We start from the raw sequence: 16,240 nt of genomic DNA, 5'->3' as shown, positions 1-16,240 counted from the left end.
TCAAGGCCACTGGATATGCGAAATTGCTACATGATGATATGTTTCCCTCTTTATGCACTGAAGCTGGCACGTTCCCTGAGTTTTCCAGCAAGATGGTGCACCACCACATTATGGGTGTCATGTCAGAGAATTCCTAGATGAACAGTTTCCTGGAAAGTGGATTGGTCGTCGTGGGCCAGTTGAATGGCCCCCAAGGTCTCCCGATCTGATCCCCTTAGACTTATCTTTGGGGGTCATCTGAAGGCAATTGTCTATGCTGTGAAGATACGAGATGTGCAGCACCTGAAACTACGGATACTGGAAGCCTGTGTTAGCATTTCTCCTGCGGTGTTGCTATCAGTGTGTGAAGAGTGGGAGAAGAGTGTTGCATTGACAATCCAACACAATGGGCAGCATATTGAACACATTTTATAAGTGGTCAGAAACTTGTAAATAACTCATGAAAGAATAAAGTTACGTTAAAACCAAGCACATCATTGTTTTTCTTGTGAAATTCCCAATAAGTTTGATGTGTCACATGACCCTCTTCCTATTGAAAAAACTAAAGTTGGATTAAAAATGGCCGACTTCAAAATGGCCGCCATGGTCACACCCATCTTGAAAAGTTTCCCCCCTCACATATACAAATGTGCCACAAACAGGAAGTTAATATCACCAACCATTCCCATTTTATTAAGGTGTATCCATATAAATGGCCCACCCTGTAGATAATAAAGGTATATGGGGGAGATTCAGAATAACTTGTGCAAAGGAAAAGTCTACCAGTTGCCCATAGCAACCAGATTATCTCTTATAATTTACAGGCCTTTTCAAAAATGAAAGAAGGGATTTGCTATGGGCAACTGGTCGACTTTTCCTTTGCACAAGTTTTGATGAATCTATATTCCTATTTCAGGCATCTTGTGAAAAAATGCTCTTGTACAGCAGTACACTATACTAATGATTAGACCATGTTCACACTTAAAATGGCACAGAGTTTGGGATATGCATCAACATACCGGCAGAAAAACATGCCGGCATATACCATTGTGTACCTGAGCCACACTAAACAAGAGCAGTGTGAAAGTTTTACTCTCTCCAAACGGACATTAATTTAGACTTTGATCCCCTACTATCTAACAGATTACTTAGATGTTGTAACATGATATAATTCCTTCTGACAATTTTAGTCCTATGTTATAGAGGGTTTTCCCCATCAATAGAATTCTCTCTGAAACCATTGATACCACATGCTGGATTCATTAACCTACATATAGCATCCTTTGTATAAAAATAAATAACTAAAACTTACTGTAATGAAAAAGTATTATTGCGTTTTAGGATAACAATTTTCAGGTTTTGAGTAGTATTGAGCTACTAAAATGATTTGCCATGTAAATGTGTGTTTTTGTCTTTATGGTGAAGAAATAAGCAATTTAAAGCAAAACATCAATACCACACAGAGACCCCAAAAAGGACATTTAGTGAACAAAATAAGGCAAACAACATTGCATATAAGACGTGTACATGTTATGTCAAGCAATGCCATGATTAATCTGTGGGTATGGCGATCAACAAACCACAGTAAAGAGGGTTTTGGATTGGTACGGCTTCCGTAAAGCCAGATTTGTTTCAAGGCCTAACAGTGGAATCAAACAATAGATCTGATTGCTCAGCTACCAGAATGAAGTGCTGATCACAACTGAAAGGGCAACATCTGGTATCCTGCTTTGTTGATGACAGCCAGCCGCCACATAATGCTTCAGAAACATACAATCCATATACTAGAGTTTGCATTGGTCGCTCTAACCCACTACAATTCCGCTTATGCAAGAGATTTTAGTTTTCATGGCCACATTACTGAAACAATATTTCACACCATTAAAAAAAAATAAAAATAAATAAAACAACATTGAATGGCTATTCCAGGAATTCTTTTTATTTGACTATGCTACGGGGGCTGTGAAGTTAGTGTTGTCCATAATATAGTGTCTGTACCTGTGTGTGACAGTTTTCTCACAATTCTTATGTGATTTTCACCCCAATATTTATTTTTAACAGCATACAAAATGAATGTTGTCTCAGATTTTTCCCAGGTTGCAATGCGGGCGAGACCTGACTCACTAGTCAGCTGATGACAGGAAGCCTGTCTGCTTCAATGGGTGGAGCGATCGCTTGGAGGGAGAGAGATCAATCTGCAACTAATGCAACAGCTGTAGGCACCCTGATTGAAAACCACAGGTCTTTTGAATGGATGCAGCTCATTTATGTTTCAATGGGTGGGGTGGCTGATGTGTGGGAGGGAGGAAAATGGAATTATGGGATCTGTAGTCAAAAAAGAAAACTCATACAGGAAATACCAGTTCACAAAAAGCTAGCCACAGTATTATGGTAATCTCACAACATAGCCATTTAGCCCCAAGACAAGCGCAGATCCTTGCTAAGCATGTCCATTACTGCCTGACAGGTACATACTAAAATCACCTTATTGTGGAGAACCCCTTTAAGCAGATATGACCCATATGACACATGAACCAGAGGTTAATGTATGTGCTCAAAAGGAGTTAAGTAGCAATGCATACAATTACTTCTTGACTGTTTCCTTGCGGGGCAGGAGGGATACAATGTATACCTGCTGTACAGCCTGAGCTATACCTGCGGATGTTTAACCACTGGCACAGCTCAGTTTTGCTCGGAGCAGGGACTCCACTCAGTGTAGTGAAGGGTGTCCGACCTCTGGTACTGTATACAGCAGTGCGTTATGCACTGTTGTATATTGTAATACCGGCGGAGGCAAGTAGCGATGCCTAACTCTACTGGTGTTGCCACTTTAAAAAAAAAATCTGTGAAAAAAACACCCCAAAAAAACAAAACAAAAAATCCACTGTTTACTGTTACACTAACACAGTATTTTTCTTTCAATTTTTTCCCCCTTCTATAGACTTCTATGAGAGAGAAACTAGAAGTCTATAGAAGATTTATTTGAAGAAAAAACAAAAACAAAACAAAAATAAGAGGCACAAAAAAATAAATTAATAAAACAAAAACACAAAGACCCAGTGGCAGTTTTGCAGAAAAAAATAATGCCTTGTGGCAGTTGTGGCATTTTTATTTTTATCTTTATAAAAAAACATTTTTTGGGGGGTGGGGGGGGGGGGGCATTTGCCCCATATTACAGAGCCATGGTGAAAGTTTTCAATGGTCAGTGGAAAGAGCCCCAACAATCAGGAGAATGAACGGAAAGAAGCACAAGGTATCGTACTTCACTGCACAGGTCGCAGTGACCTCTTCAGTTTCCCTGGATGGCCCCATAGACTGATAATGGGGGTCAAGAGAAGTTGGGTGGAGACTGCTGCAAGCTGGAGAGTGATGCATTCTACCACACGCTCCTCCAAGCACGTGCTCTTGATCGGTAGGGGTCTCAATATGGAGACCCCGGTCGAGAAAAACTTTTGGACATGTGAAACCATGATTCCAAAAAGCAAACCCTAAAGTAAAATCTTACAAACATTACTTGCCTGCCCAATCCCCTGCTACTAGTTTTTTAATACTCAGTGGGTCCAAGTTGATCTGGAAGGCCTGATCTCCTCTTAACATTCTGAATATGCTTACTCAAGCCAATCACTGGCTACAGCAGTGACCCTCCTTGGGAATAGGACATCCATGGAGACCCTCTGAGCATTAGAATCGCAGTGGCGGAGAAAAGAGCAAATAAGTAATTTCAGTAAACAAATCAAACGTTAAAAACCATCAATACACAAAGTTTAACATTTTCATTCACAGTTTAGAAATAGGTAAACACTTACTACTGTTACACATCATTTACAGGTAACTACATAATTTAAAAGGTACTTACTTTTTACTTGTTTCTTAATAAGTTTTGAATGGTCCAGCCAATGCTAACAGTAGAGGGGGAAAAAAAAGATGGTATTTTCATTAAATGTATGAACACCAAGATCAAAAAACTATCAATAAAACACACAACTTTGCAGTGAGTTATGTTAGGGTGTATTCAAAATTTGCAGTCAAGAACTGCTTAACTATATGCAGTTCAACATGATTTGCCCTGGTTCCACAGCTTGACACATTAAGAGTATGTTGACCCGTACAGGATCCTGCGCAGATTTGATGGGCAGGATTTGTAACTGACGATTAGAAGCGGTGCTCAGTCATTCAGTTTACATTGAAATCTGCAGAAGAAAATCCTGTGCATCAAATCTGCGTATGTGTGAACGTACCCTAAGGGTACGTTCACACGAGCGGACCCACAGCGTGTTTTACACTGCAGATTCGCTGCTGAAGGACCCCTGCATGGTGGCTTTACATGTGCCTGTTCGGACTGCAATGTGCAAGTAGCAGCGCTGTATACTCTCACATCGTATCAGCTCTTGGCCTAGCTCATGGAGCAGGGGGAGCGAACGCGATATGTGCGTGTACACCGCGCATGCGCGGCAACTCGCAAATCGCAGTGTGTCTGCTCGGAGTGGCATATTGCCACTCCGAGCAGGCACATGTAAAGCCACCATGCAGGGGTCCTTCAACGGCAGATCTGGAGCGTAAAATAGGTTGTGGGTACGCTCGTGTAAACGTACCCTAAAACTGCCCAGCAAAAACAGCCTAAGGGTACGTTCACACGCGCAAATTTTTTAGCGGGTTTTCCGCGGTGTATTTGAAAGTGGATGAACTCTTCTCGGCTATCCGCAGCAGATTTTCCACGGCAGAATGTACACTGCAGAAAATCCGCCGCAAGCGCCATTGAAGTCAGTAGGGACTGTGGCGGATTTTCCGCAGCGTAAATTCCGCCGTGGCAAATCTGCTGCGGACAGCCGAGAAGAGCCCGCCCACTTTCAAATACGCAGCGGAAAACCCACTAAAAAATCCGTGCGTGTGAACGTACAGAAAGGTCACATTAACACTGGGAAACCCTCCTGAAATTGCCAACTTTTCATTGTAGATTTTTAGTTGATGCAGCTGGCACATAACTCCAGTGACTTAAAGGGGTACTTCAATGGAAAACTTTTTTTTTTTTTTTTTTTTTATCAACTGGTGCCAGAAAGTTAAACAGATTTGTAAATTACTTCTATTAAAAAATCTTAATCCTTCCAGTACTTATTAGATGCTGAATACTACAGAGTTAAATATTTTCTTTTTGGAACACAGAGCTCTCTGCTGACACCTCTGTCCATTTTAAGAACTGTCCAAACTAGGAGAAAATCCCCATAGAAAACATATGTTGCTCTGAACAGTTCCTAAAATGGACAGAGATGTAAGCAGAGAGCACTGTGGTCATGATGTCAGAAGAAAGCACTGTGTTCCAAAAAGAAAATAATTTCCTCTGTAGTATTCAGCAGCTAATAAGTACTGGAAGGATTAAGATTTTTTAATAGAAGTAATTTACAAATCTGTTTAACTTTCTGGCACCAGTTGATAAAAAATAAATAAATAAAAAAAAAAAAAAAAAAAAAAAAGTTTCCACTTGAGCACACCTTCAAGGGCCCTTATTGATGTAACTATCCTTAACCCATGGTGGTAAAATGTTGACAGCAGCCCTTCCCATTATATGTAAAAGTCAAACCCTTCTGGTGTATACACAGCTTTGAGGACTTCTATGGCACATACAGTAGCCCGTGTGTGGTAAACAACCTCCAGTTCCAATTGATGACAAATCCCAACAATTTTTGGGGAAGACCAGACCTTATCAACTGCTGCCAGAAAGTTAAACAGATTTGTAAATTACTTCTATTAAAAAATCTTAATCCTTCCAGTATCAGCTTCTTTATGCTCCAGAGGAAGTTCTTTTCTTTTATAGTTCTTTAAAAAAAAAAAAAAAAATTTAACATAGATAGTACCTAAGATGTAACTTTTAATTAGTGTTTTTTTTTTTGTTTTTTTTAAACACACCAAAATAATCGTGAGCTCATCACCATTAAAAAGTTATTAAATAGCAGGTATACTAAGTGCCCAAGCAATTACTACTCAGGATATATGTTAACCAAGATAAATTCCTATCTAGGACAACACTTGCTACACATGCGTCAGTCCCAATTGGAAAAAATACGTTCCAATGCTCGCTCCTTCAACGCGTTTCTGTCAATCTGTCATGATTAACGTCATCAGGATGTTGGGGAGCCGTGATAGAAAGTTGCACTCAATGACATACAGATCATAATCATGAACATAGGGGGATACAACACTAGTTTAGTTGCATTGTATTATACTCTATTGACAAAGTATAGCAAATAAAGTAGGCATAAAGTATACACACAGAAAATTATTGTATAGCAGCACTAGCTTAGTTACACTATCATGTGCCAAATAGGTAAACCTGTGGGTATAAATTATCGCCTATAAAAGAAATCCGAGGAGCATAGTTTATTCCCAGGCACCTGGAAGTGTCCGTAGTAGTAATTGCTTGGGCACTTAGTTAACTTGCTATTTAATAACTTTTTAAAGCGGATAAGATGCCTGATCGTGGGAGTCCCGCCGCTGGGGACCCCCGGGATCTTGCATGCTCCGCCCCTCAATGCAAGCCTATGGTAGGGGGCGGAGCGTGATGTCACACGGGGGGCGGAGGCGTGACATCACACGCCGCCGGCCGTGTGGTCGCCGGTAATCAGACCCGGAGCGAACACGCTCCAGGGACTGATTACAAATGGGGTGCCGCGTGCAAGATCCTGGGGCTCCCCAGCGGCAGAACTCCCGCGATCAGGCCTCTTATCCCCTATCCTTGGGATAGGGGATAAGATGTCTAAGCACCGAGAGTACCACTTTAATGGTGATGAGCTCATGATTATTTTGGTGCGTTTAAAAAAAAAAATAACACTAATTAAAAATTATGTCTTAGGCACTATCTTTCTTTAAAATCATTTCTTTTTGGATTTATTGCCAGATAGTAACCAATAAGTGGGGTGGATGAGGCCAGAACCACACTCATCATACTTATTGATCTCTGCTGACACCTCTGTCCATGTCAAGAACTGTCCAGAGCCGGATAGGTTTGCTATGGGGATTTGCTCCTACTCTGGACTGTTCCTAAAATGGACAGAGGTGTCAGCAGAAAGCACTGTGGTGAGACAGAAAACGAATTTCAAAAGAAAAGAACTTCCTCTGTAGTATACAGCAGCTGATAAGTACTGGAAGGATTAAGATTTTTAAATAGAGCGTAATTTACAAATCTTTCTTTCTGGCACCAGTTCATTTAACAAAATGTTTTCCAGTTGAGTACCCCTTTTTATATTATTATATATATATATATATATATATATATACACGGTGGTGTGCAAAAATAAAGGATATCTTTATTTAGTAATGTTAAACAATTGTAGCAAGAATGACAGACTTTAAATGGGAGCAGTCAATGCTAATGGGTAAGATAAGGTGGTAGAATGTGGGAAAGAGCAACGTATGTGAATATCTGCCAGGTTGACACTAGTTCAAGCTAACATTTGTTTTCAGGCTTGCTTGGATTTGTTACTGAATGAAACTATGAACAAGAAACCAGTCGGACCACTTTCTCTGCTAGAAGCTGGAAACCTGTAGTCTGCATACACCTTAATACACTAAATCAGTGTAAAGGGAACAGTACGCTCAGCTATTTCACTTTTCCTTTCCAATCAAAAACAAAAGCAATTTTTATTGGTAAACAAAAATTAACAAAAATGGCTATTATATACTAAACAATATAATCGTTTATTTAATCATTCTACTGAAAAAAACTGAAAAGTGAGATTTGACTGGATTTAATCCCATGGGCATAACTATAGCAACTGTAGCAAGCGCTTAGTTGCTCCTGTATTCTGGAGTCAAAGAGGGTCCACAAATCCTTCTGTCCCATATGAGGAGACCATTACTGCAAATGACACCTAATACTTGTGGGGCTTGTAGTTCTTTTGGACCTATTTTGTTAGTTTGGACAGGATATCAATGACTGCCACTAGTTGCCCAGTGAGGACACCATCAAAGAACCCTGGTGACATAGCACTTAATATTAAAGGGTAACTGCGGTGTCTCCTGTATTATTTCACTAAGCAGAGTTAGGACTTAGAGGTCATGGGTTAATATAAACAGACATAATATATAAGTTAAGTTAAAATATAAGAGAAAAATACATGAAAAAAACTTAAGGATTGAAATAGTTTGTCATCTGTTATCCTGGCATTCCCTAAGGATTAAAAAAATAAAATAAAAAAAAGACACAAAACGAGAACATTTCCAGACCAATTTCCTTTCTGTATCCTGATAGAAATTGTTGAAGTCTTACGTGAAGGAAAACCAAAGCAGCTCATCACAGCAATCAGATCAGATTCTATTTTAATTTTTGACAAGCACAATTTTAAGTGAAAGTTGGAACCTGTAGTGCTGAATCAGAAATTCTAACCTCCCAAACAATTGTTTTAAAGGGAATCAACCAGCGCCTGAACCATGGGTCATCAGGGAATCAACCAGCGCCTGAACCATGGGTCATCAGGGAATCAACCAGCGCCTGAACCATGGGTCATCAGGGAATCAACCAGCGCCTGAACCATGGGTCATCAGGGAATCAACCAGCGCCTGAACCATGGGTCATCAGGGAATCAACCAGCGCCTGAACCATGGGTCATCAGGGAATCAACCAGCGCCTGAACCATGGGTCATCAGGGTAGTCCCTGGCTCTAAACAAGAAAAGGCTTATCAATTGAAGAACAACAGGGCAGGTTACTTGCCCATATGAGAGAATTATATCCCTTGGGAATGGCACTTATTCCGCCTTCCTTTCAAAATGGCACTACTGGCTTAATTCCCCACATTACCGGAGAGATTAGTTGTCAATCAGCTATTTTAGGCGCTGGAAATTAGTTCTCAGTACCTATCTCTCTTATTCATAGCTTACATGTTTGCAAAATTACCTTTTCTTTTTTCATTATTATCATTATAGTCACTGTTATATCCGTTATATTTTTTTTCTTCATTTTTTCACCGTAGTTATTTACTGTTCATTGTTGTTTACTATGGTGACAAAACGTTTGCCGGGAATGCCTGGCTTGTTTGTATACCTTTTGAAAATTCTAATAAAAACTATTGGTTAAAAAAAAAAAAAATTTAAAAAAAAAAGAACAGCAGGGCAATGACCCTAAAAATTCTAGACTGGTTACAGGTATATACATCATGATTTTATCCCACTTTATACCCAGCAATCCTTGGCTGAATTCGGTAGCCAGAAGCCACCACTAATACCTGATTACTGCTGACTACTGACACAAAATTAATAGTGGCATCTTAACCCCTTAAGGACGCAGGGTTTTTCAGTTTTTGCATTTTCGTTTTTTCCTCCTTACCTTTTAAAAATCATAACCCTTTAAATTTCCCACCTAAAAAGCCATATTATGGCTTATTTTTTGCGCCACCAATTCTTCTTTGCAGTGACAGTCATTTTACCCAAAAATCCACGGCGAAACGGAAAAAAAATAATTGTGCGACAAAATCGAAGAAAAACGCCATTTTGTAACTCTTGGGGGCTTCCGTTTCTACGCAGTGCATATTTCAATAAAAATGACATTTAAAGATTATTATTCTGTAGGTCCATACGGTTAAAATGATACCCTACTTATATAGGTTTGATTTTGTGGTACTTCTGGAAAAAATCATAACTACATGCAGGAAAATTTATACGTTTAAAAATGTCATATTCTGACCCCTATAACTTTTTTATTTTTCCACGTACATTTTTCCATGCATTTTTGGCGCCGTGATCTGAAGTTTTTATCGTACCATTTTTGTTTTGATCGGACTTTTTGATCACTTTTTTTCATTTTTTAATGCTATAAAAGTGACCAAAAAATACACTTTTTTGGAGTTTGGATTTTTTTTTACGTGTACACCATTGACCGTGCGGCTTAATTATCGATATATTTTTATAGTTCGGACATTTACGTACACGGGGATACCACATGTTTTATATTTATTTACACGGCTTTATTTTTTTTATGGAAAAAGGGGAGTGATTCAAACTTTTATTAGGGAAGGGGTTAAATGATCTTTATTAACACTTTTTTTTTTATAAACTTTTTTTTTGCAGTGTTATAGCTCCCATAGGGACCTATAACACTGCACACACTGATCTTTTACACAGATCACTGACATGTATTAACACGCCTGTGATCAGTGTTATCGGCGCTTGACTGCTCAGGCACGGAGCAGTCATTCACCGATGGGACACCGCGGAGGCAGGTAAGGGCGCTCCCGGTGTCCTGTAAGCTGTTCGTGATGCTGCGAATTCACCGCAGCTGTCCCGAAGAGCCTGGCTGAGCAGCTGGGATACTTTCGCTTCAGACGCGGCGGTCAGCTTTGATCGCCGCATCTGAAGGGTTAATACAGGGCATCACTGCGTGACCCCGCGGCTTATCGCGAGAGCCAGCGGAGGACGTAAATATACGTACTTCATCGTTAATGGGTTAAAGGGTGTTAGTATGTTTATTAGTAATGCAGTTGTTCAGGTAAGCCCCGCGACATGATCGCGAGGAGTTGACCCATTGCCATGGCAGCCAGAGGCCTTACCTCGGCTTCCACAGCTGCCAGGGATCCTCTATTGATAGAGCCTGCCTGTGTCAGACTCTACCAATAGAGCACAGATGTGAAATAATACAGCACAGACGTGATGGATCAGTGCAGTACAGACCTACTGTACTGATCTGTAGGAGTGATGCACTTTTTTCCTCCTCACCTTTTAAAAATCATAACCCTTTCAATTTTGCACCTAAAATTCCATATTATGGCTTATGTTTTGCGCCTCCAACTCTATTTGCAGTGACATTAGTCATGTTACCAAAAAATCCACGTTGAAAAGGAGAAAAGGAAAAAAAATTGGGTTAAAGTTCGGTTCCCCATTCTGCCCACCCACTGTAGTCCGGGCAGAGGGGGGAAACCAGCACCGGAGGTCACTTACCGGCGGTGGGCGAGATGACGTGTGGCTCCCTGGTGCGGCGATCCTATGGAAACCAGTGAGTTGTTGCCTAGCAACATCTGGAGGGTTACAGTTTTGAGACCACTATACAGTGGTCTCTAAACTGTAGCCCTCCAGATGTTGCAAAACTACAACTCCCAGCATGCCCAGACAGCTGTTTGGGCATTCTGGGATTTGTAGTTTTGCAAGATTTAGAGGAGTACAGTTTGGATATCACTGTGCATTGGTCTCTAAACTGTGGCCCTCTAAATCTTGAAAAACTAAAACTCCCAGCATGCACAAACAGAAAACGGCTGTATCGCCATGCTGGGAGTTGTAGTTGCGTACCTCCCGCTTTTGCATAACTACATCTCCCAGCATGCCCTTCGGCGATCAGTACATGCTGGGAATTGTAGTTTTGCAACAGCTGGAGGCACACTGGTTGGAAAATACTGAGTTAGGTAACAGAACTTAACTGAAGGTTTTCCAACCAGTGTGCCTCCAGCTGTTGCAAAAGTACAACTCCCAGCATGCATGGTCTATCAGTGAATGCTGGGAGTTGTTGTTTAGCAACAGCTGGAGGTATGCCCCCCCATGTGAATGTACAGGGTAAATTCACATGGGCAGATTTACAGCAAGTTTCCTGCTTCAAGTTTGAGCTGCAGCAAATTTTCTGCCGCAGCATAAGCTCCTAGCGGAAAACTCACCATAAACCCCCGCCAGTTCGAATGTACCCTAAAAACACTACTCTAACACATAATAAAGAGTAAAACACTACATTTACACCGCCTTACACTGGTTTTAAATTGCTGTGTGCTCTAACTTATGACAATAGCTCAGGAGCATAGTTACTTAAATGCTCCCTGCTTTCTAACCATGATTAATGGATCTTTCAGAGCCCTTATTTTGAAATCAGATAGTTAATTGCACACAGTGCTTTTAAAATGTGTGTGTTTTTTTCATCTTAACTTTTGTACACCAATTGCACTAGTTATTATTTCAAGTGGACCTGATCAATAAAGTCCTTTTAATTGATGGTTGGGATCTTAGGGTATTTTTGGACCACCTTTGGTGGTTTATTGGTTTTTGCTATCAACAGCTGGAGGCACCCTATTTGGGAATCACTAGAGTAGAATACCCCTATGCAATCCCTAATATAGTCCTCAAACGTGCATGGCGCCCTCTCACTTCAGAGCCCTGTTGTATTTCGGAGCCCTTTGTATTGATTTGGGGTATTTCTGTACTCTGGAGCAATTGCATTACAAATTTTGGGGGGCGTTTTCTCCTTTTACCCCTTATGAAAAGGTAAAGTTAGGGTCTACACCAGCCTGTTAGTGTAAAAAGAAAAAAAAAATTTACTTTTTATTTTCACAATAGGTAAAAGGAAAAAACGACCCTCAAAATTTTTAACGCAATTTATCCTGAGTACAGAAATACCCCATATGTGGATATAAAATGCTCTGCGGACGCACAACAAGGCTCAGGAGCGAGAGTGCATTTTGTACATTTGAGGCCTAAATTGGCGATTTGCACAGGGGTGCCTGATTTTACAGCGGTTCTGACATAAAAGCAAAAAAATAAATACCCACGTGTGACCCCATTTTGGAAACTATACCCCTCAAGGAACACAAGGGGTATAGTGAGCCTTAAGTTGAATGTGAAAATGATTTAATAATTATTATATTATTATTATTTTTATTTATTTTTTTAACTAAAATGCTGGTGCTACCCTAAATTTTTCATTTTCACAAGGAAAAATAGGAAAAAAAGCCCCCCAAAATATGTAACAGCGTTTCTAGAGTAATAACATACCCCATATGTCGATGTAAAGTGCTCTGCGGGTGAACTACAATGCTCAAAAGAGAAGCGCCATTGGGCCTTTGAAGAGAAAATTTGTCACGAATTAAAGGCCACGTGTGTTTACAAAGCCCCCATGGTGCCAGAACAATGTATTGGAAATTGCACCCCTCAGAAACTGTATTAAGGGGTGCAGTGAGCATTTACACCCCACAGGTGTCTGACAGATTTTTGGAAAAAGTGGTCCGTGAAAATGAAAAATTTAATGTTCCAAAGATCTTTCAAACACCAGTGGGGTGTAAACGCTCACTGCACCCCTTATAAAATTTTGTGAGGGTTGTAGTTTCCAAAATGGGTCACGTGGGGGGGGGGGGGGGGCTTTGTAAACGCACATGGTCCTCCTCTCCTGAGCATTGCAGAGCACTTTACGTCCACATATGGGGTATTTCCATACTCAGAAGAAATGGGGTTACAAATTTTAGGGAGCATTTTCCCCTATTACCCCTTGTAAAAATGTAAAAATTTTTTGGGGGGGAAACTGCATTGTAGTGGCTAATCAGACTAACGAAAAGTCGTCAAACACCTGTGGGGTGTTGAGGCTCACTGTACCCCTTGTCACATGTCTTGAGGGGTGTAGTTTCCAAAATAGTGTGCTATGTGGGGTGTTTATTGCTGTCATGGCACCTTAGGGGCTTCCTAAATGCGACATGCCCCCCCCCCCAAAAACCATTTCATCAAAATTCTCTCTCCAAAAGCTCCATAACGCTCCTTCTCTCCTAAGAATTGTAGTGCGCCAGCAGAGCACATAACGTACACATATGGGGTATTTCCATACTCCAAAGAGATAGGGTTACAAATTTTGGGGGTCATTTTCTCCTATTACCTCTTGTAAAAATTGTAAATTTTGGGGGGGGGGGGGGGGGACTTCATTTTAGTAGTGAGACATTTTTTTTATTTACACATCCGACTTTACCGAAAAGTCGTCAAACACCTGTGACGTGTTGAGGCTCACTGGACCCCTTGTTACGTGTCTTGAGGGGTGTAGTTTCCAAAATAGTATGCCATGTGGGTTTTTCTTTGCTGTTATGGCACCATAGACCCTTCCAAAATGTGACATGCCCCCCAAAAACTATTTCAGCAAAATTCACTCTCCAAAATCCCATTGTCGCTCCTTCCCTTCTGAGCCCTCTAGTGCACCCACAGAGCACTTGACATACACATATGAGGTATTTCCTTACTCGAGAGAAATGGGGTTACAAATTGTGGGGGCTTTATCTCCTTTAACCCCTTGTAAAAATTCAAAAACTGGATCTACAAGAAAATGCGGGTGTAAAAAAAATGTTGATTTTGAACTTTCTCCTTTACTTTGCTGCTATTCCTGTGAAACACCTAAAGTGTTAAACTTTCTGAATGTCCATTTGAATACTTTGAGGGGTGCAGTTTTTATAATGGGGTCATTTATGGGGTATTTCTAATATGAAGGCCCTTCAAATCCACTTCAAAAGTGAACTGGTCCCTGAAAAATTCCCATTTTGAAAATTTTGTGGAAAATTGCTGCTAAACTTTGAAGCCCTCTGATGTGTTCCAAAAGTAAAAACATGTCAACTTTATGATGCCAAAATAAAGTAGACACATTGGGGGAGATTTATCAAAACCTGTGCAGAGGAAGAGTGGTGCAGTTGCCCATAGCAACCAATCTGATTGCTTCTTTCATTTTCCACAGGCCTCTTTAGAGGCCTGTGGAAAATGAAAGAAGCAATCTGATTGGTTGCTAGGGGCAACTGCACCACTCTTCCTCTGCACAGGTTTTGATAAATCTCCCCCATTGTATATGTGAATCAATATATAATGTATTTGGTGTGTCTATTTTCCTTACAAGCAGAGAGCTTTGAAGTAAAAAAAAAAATGCTCAATTTTCAAATTTATGACATTTTTAAATTTTTCACCAAGAAGTGAGGCAAGTATCGACAAAAATGTACCACTATGTTAAAGTACTAAACACGGCAGCATGTGCAAAAAAAAAACTCCTTTAAAGAAGGGGGAACATAAGGCTTTCTCTTGCTATATACCTATCAGATATTACACATATCCATGAAAAAAATATAATGTAGCATATAGTATTTGCAATATAATAAATACTGGATGGATGAATAGCTTAATTAGCCCCCTAATGCAGGCATAGTGTAAGCCAATGTAGACTCTTAACAATAGAATATATACCCAGAGAAAAGATGGAGCTACTCAGAGTATAATAAATAATGTCTTTATTTGATTACAACATAGATAGAAGTCATTAAAAAGGAGAAAATGGACATCAGAAAAAAAGCAGCATTCCCGGGACTATGTACAGAGCAACAAAAATTTTTAAAATAGAGCAAATGCAATGATGGGTCAGATAGCTAAGTGCATGAGGGAAAGTACATAGTTTGCAGAGTCACTAATCAGTGTACTGAGCAGTGTAAAATGGCATAAAGTGCATGTGCAATAGCCAAAACTTAATGAGCCATGTGCAAAGTTACTAAAAACTGGCCAGTATACAGTATGATCTTAAAGTTAAAGTGCAGAGTGCAAAAAGTACCATACACAGACATGCTATATAGGATAATACAAGGAATTGTAACAGCAATACAGACCACAATAACAGTAATAAGAGGTAGAGAGTCCCGGGATGCCACCACCCCAACATGTGTTTCAGTCCAACGACCTTCGTCCGGAGTAGAATATGTCACGAAAAACAATCTTGGAATCAAATACATAAGTAAAAAGCATCCCAGAGTTAATAATGCTTAACCCCTTCAGGACCAAGCCCATTTTGGCCTTAAGGACCAGAGCGTTTTTTGCACATCTGACCACTGTCACTTTAAACATTAATAACTCTGGAATGCTTTTAGTTATCATTCTGATTCCGAGACTGTTTTTTCGTGACATATTCTACTTTAACATGGTGGTAAATTTTTGTGGTAACTTGCATCCTTTCCTTGTGAAAAATCCTAAAATTTGATGAAAAATTTGAAAATTTAGCATTTTTCTAACTTTGAAGCTCTCTGCTTGTAAGGAAAATGTATATTACAAATAAAAAAAAATTTTATTCACATATACAATATGTCTACTTTATGTTTGCATCATAAAAGTGACGAGTTTTTACTTTTGGAAGACACCAGAGGGCTTCAAAGTTCAGCAGCAATTTTTCACAAAATTTTCAAACTCACTATTTTTCGGGGACCAGTTCAGGTTTGAAGTGGGTTTGAAGTGGATTTGAAGGGTCTTCCTATTAGAAATACCCCACAAAAGACCCCATTATAAAAACTGCACCCCCCAACGTATTCAAAATGACATTCAGTCATCATTTTAACCCTTTAGGTGTTTCACAGGAATAAAAGCAAAGTGAAGGAGAAAATTCACAATCTTCATTTTTTACACTCGCATGTTCTTGTAGACCCAATATTTGAATTTTTACAAGGGGTAAAAGGAGAAAATGTATACTTATATTTGTAGCCCAATTTCTCTCGAGTAAGCACATACCTCATATGTCTATGTAAATTGTAC

General features: G+C 39.9%; 1 protein-coding gene across 1 annotated transcript in view; it reads right to left on the bottom strand.

The window, feature by feature from the left end:
- The window catches only part of EPB41L4B (erythrocyte membrane protein band 4.1 like 4B), a 182,625-nt gene that overhangs the window by 76,793 nt on the left and 89,592 nt on the right, over positions 1-16,240 (bottom strand). The window contains exon 3 of the mRNA XM_056520799.1: positions 3,836-3,878. Coding sequence (XP_056376774.1) covers positions 3,836-3,878 — 43 coding nt within the window. The remainder of the gene's footprint in view (positions 1-3,835; positions 3,879-16,240) is intronic.

This window comes from Hyla sarda, chromosome 5 (assembly GCF_029499605.1).
Source record: "Hyla sarda isolate aHylSar1 chromosome 5, aHylSar1.hap1, whole genome shotgun sequence".
Taxonomy (NCBI): domain Eukaryota; kingdom Metazoa; phylum Chordata; class Amphibia; order Anura; family Hylidae; genus Hyla; species Hyla sarda.
The sequence above is the reverse complement of the archived record's forward strand: the minus strand, read 5'-3'. Positions and strand labels throughout refer to the sequence as shown.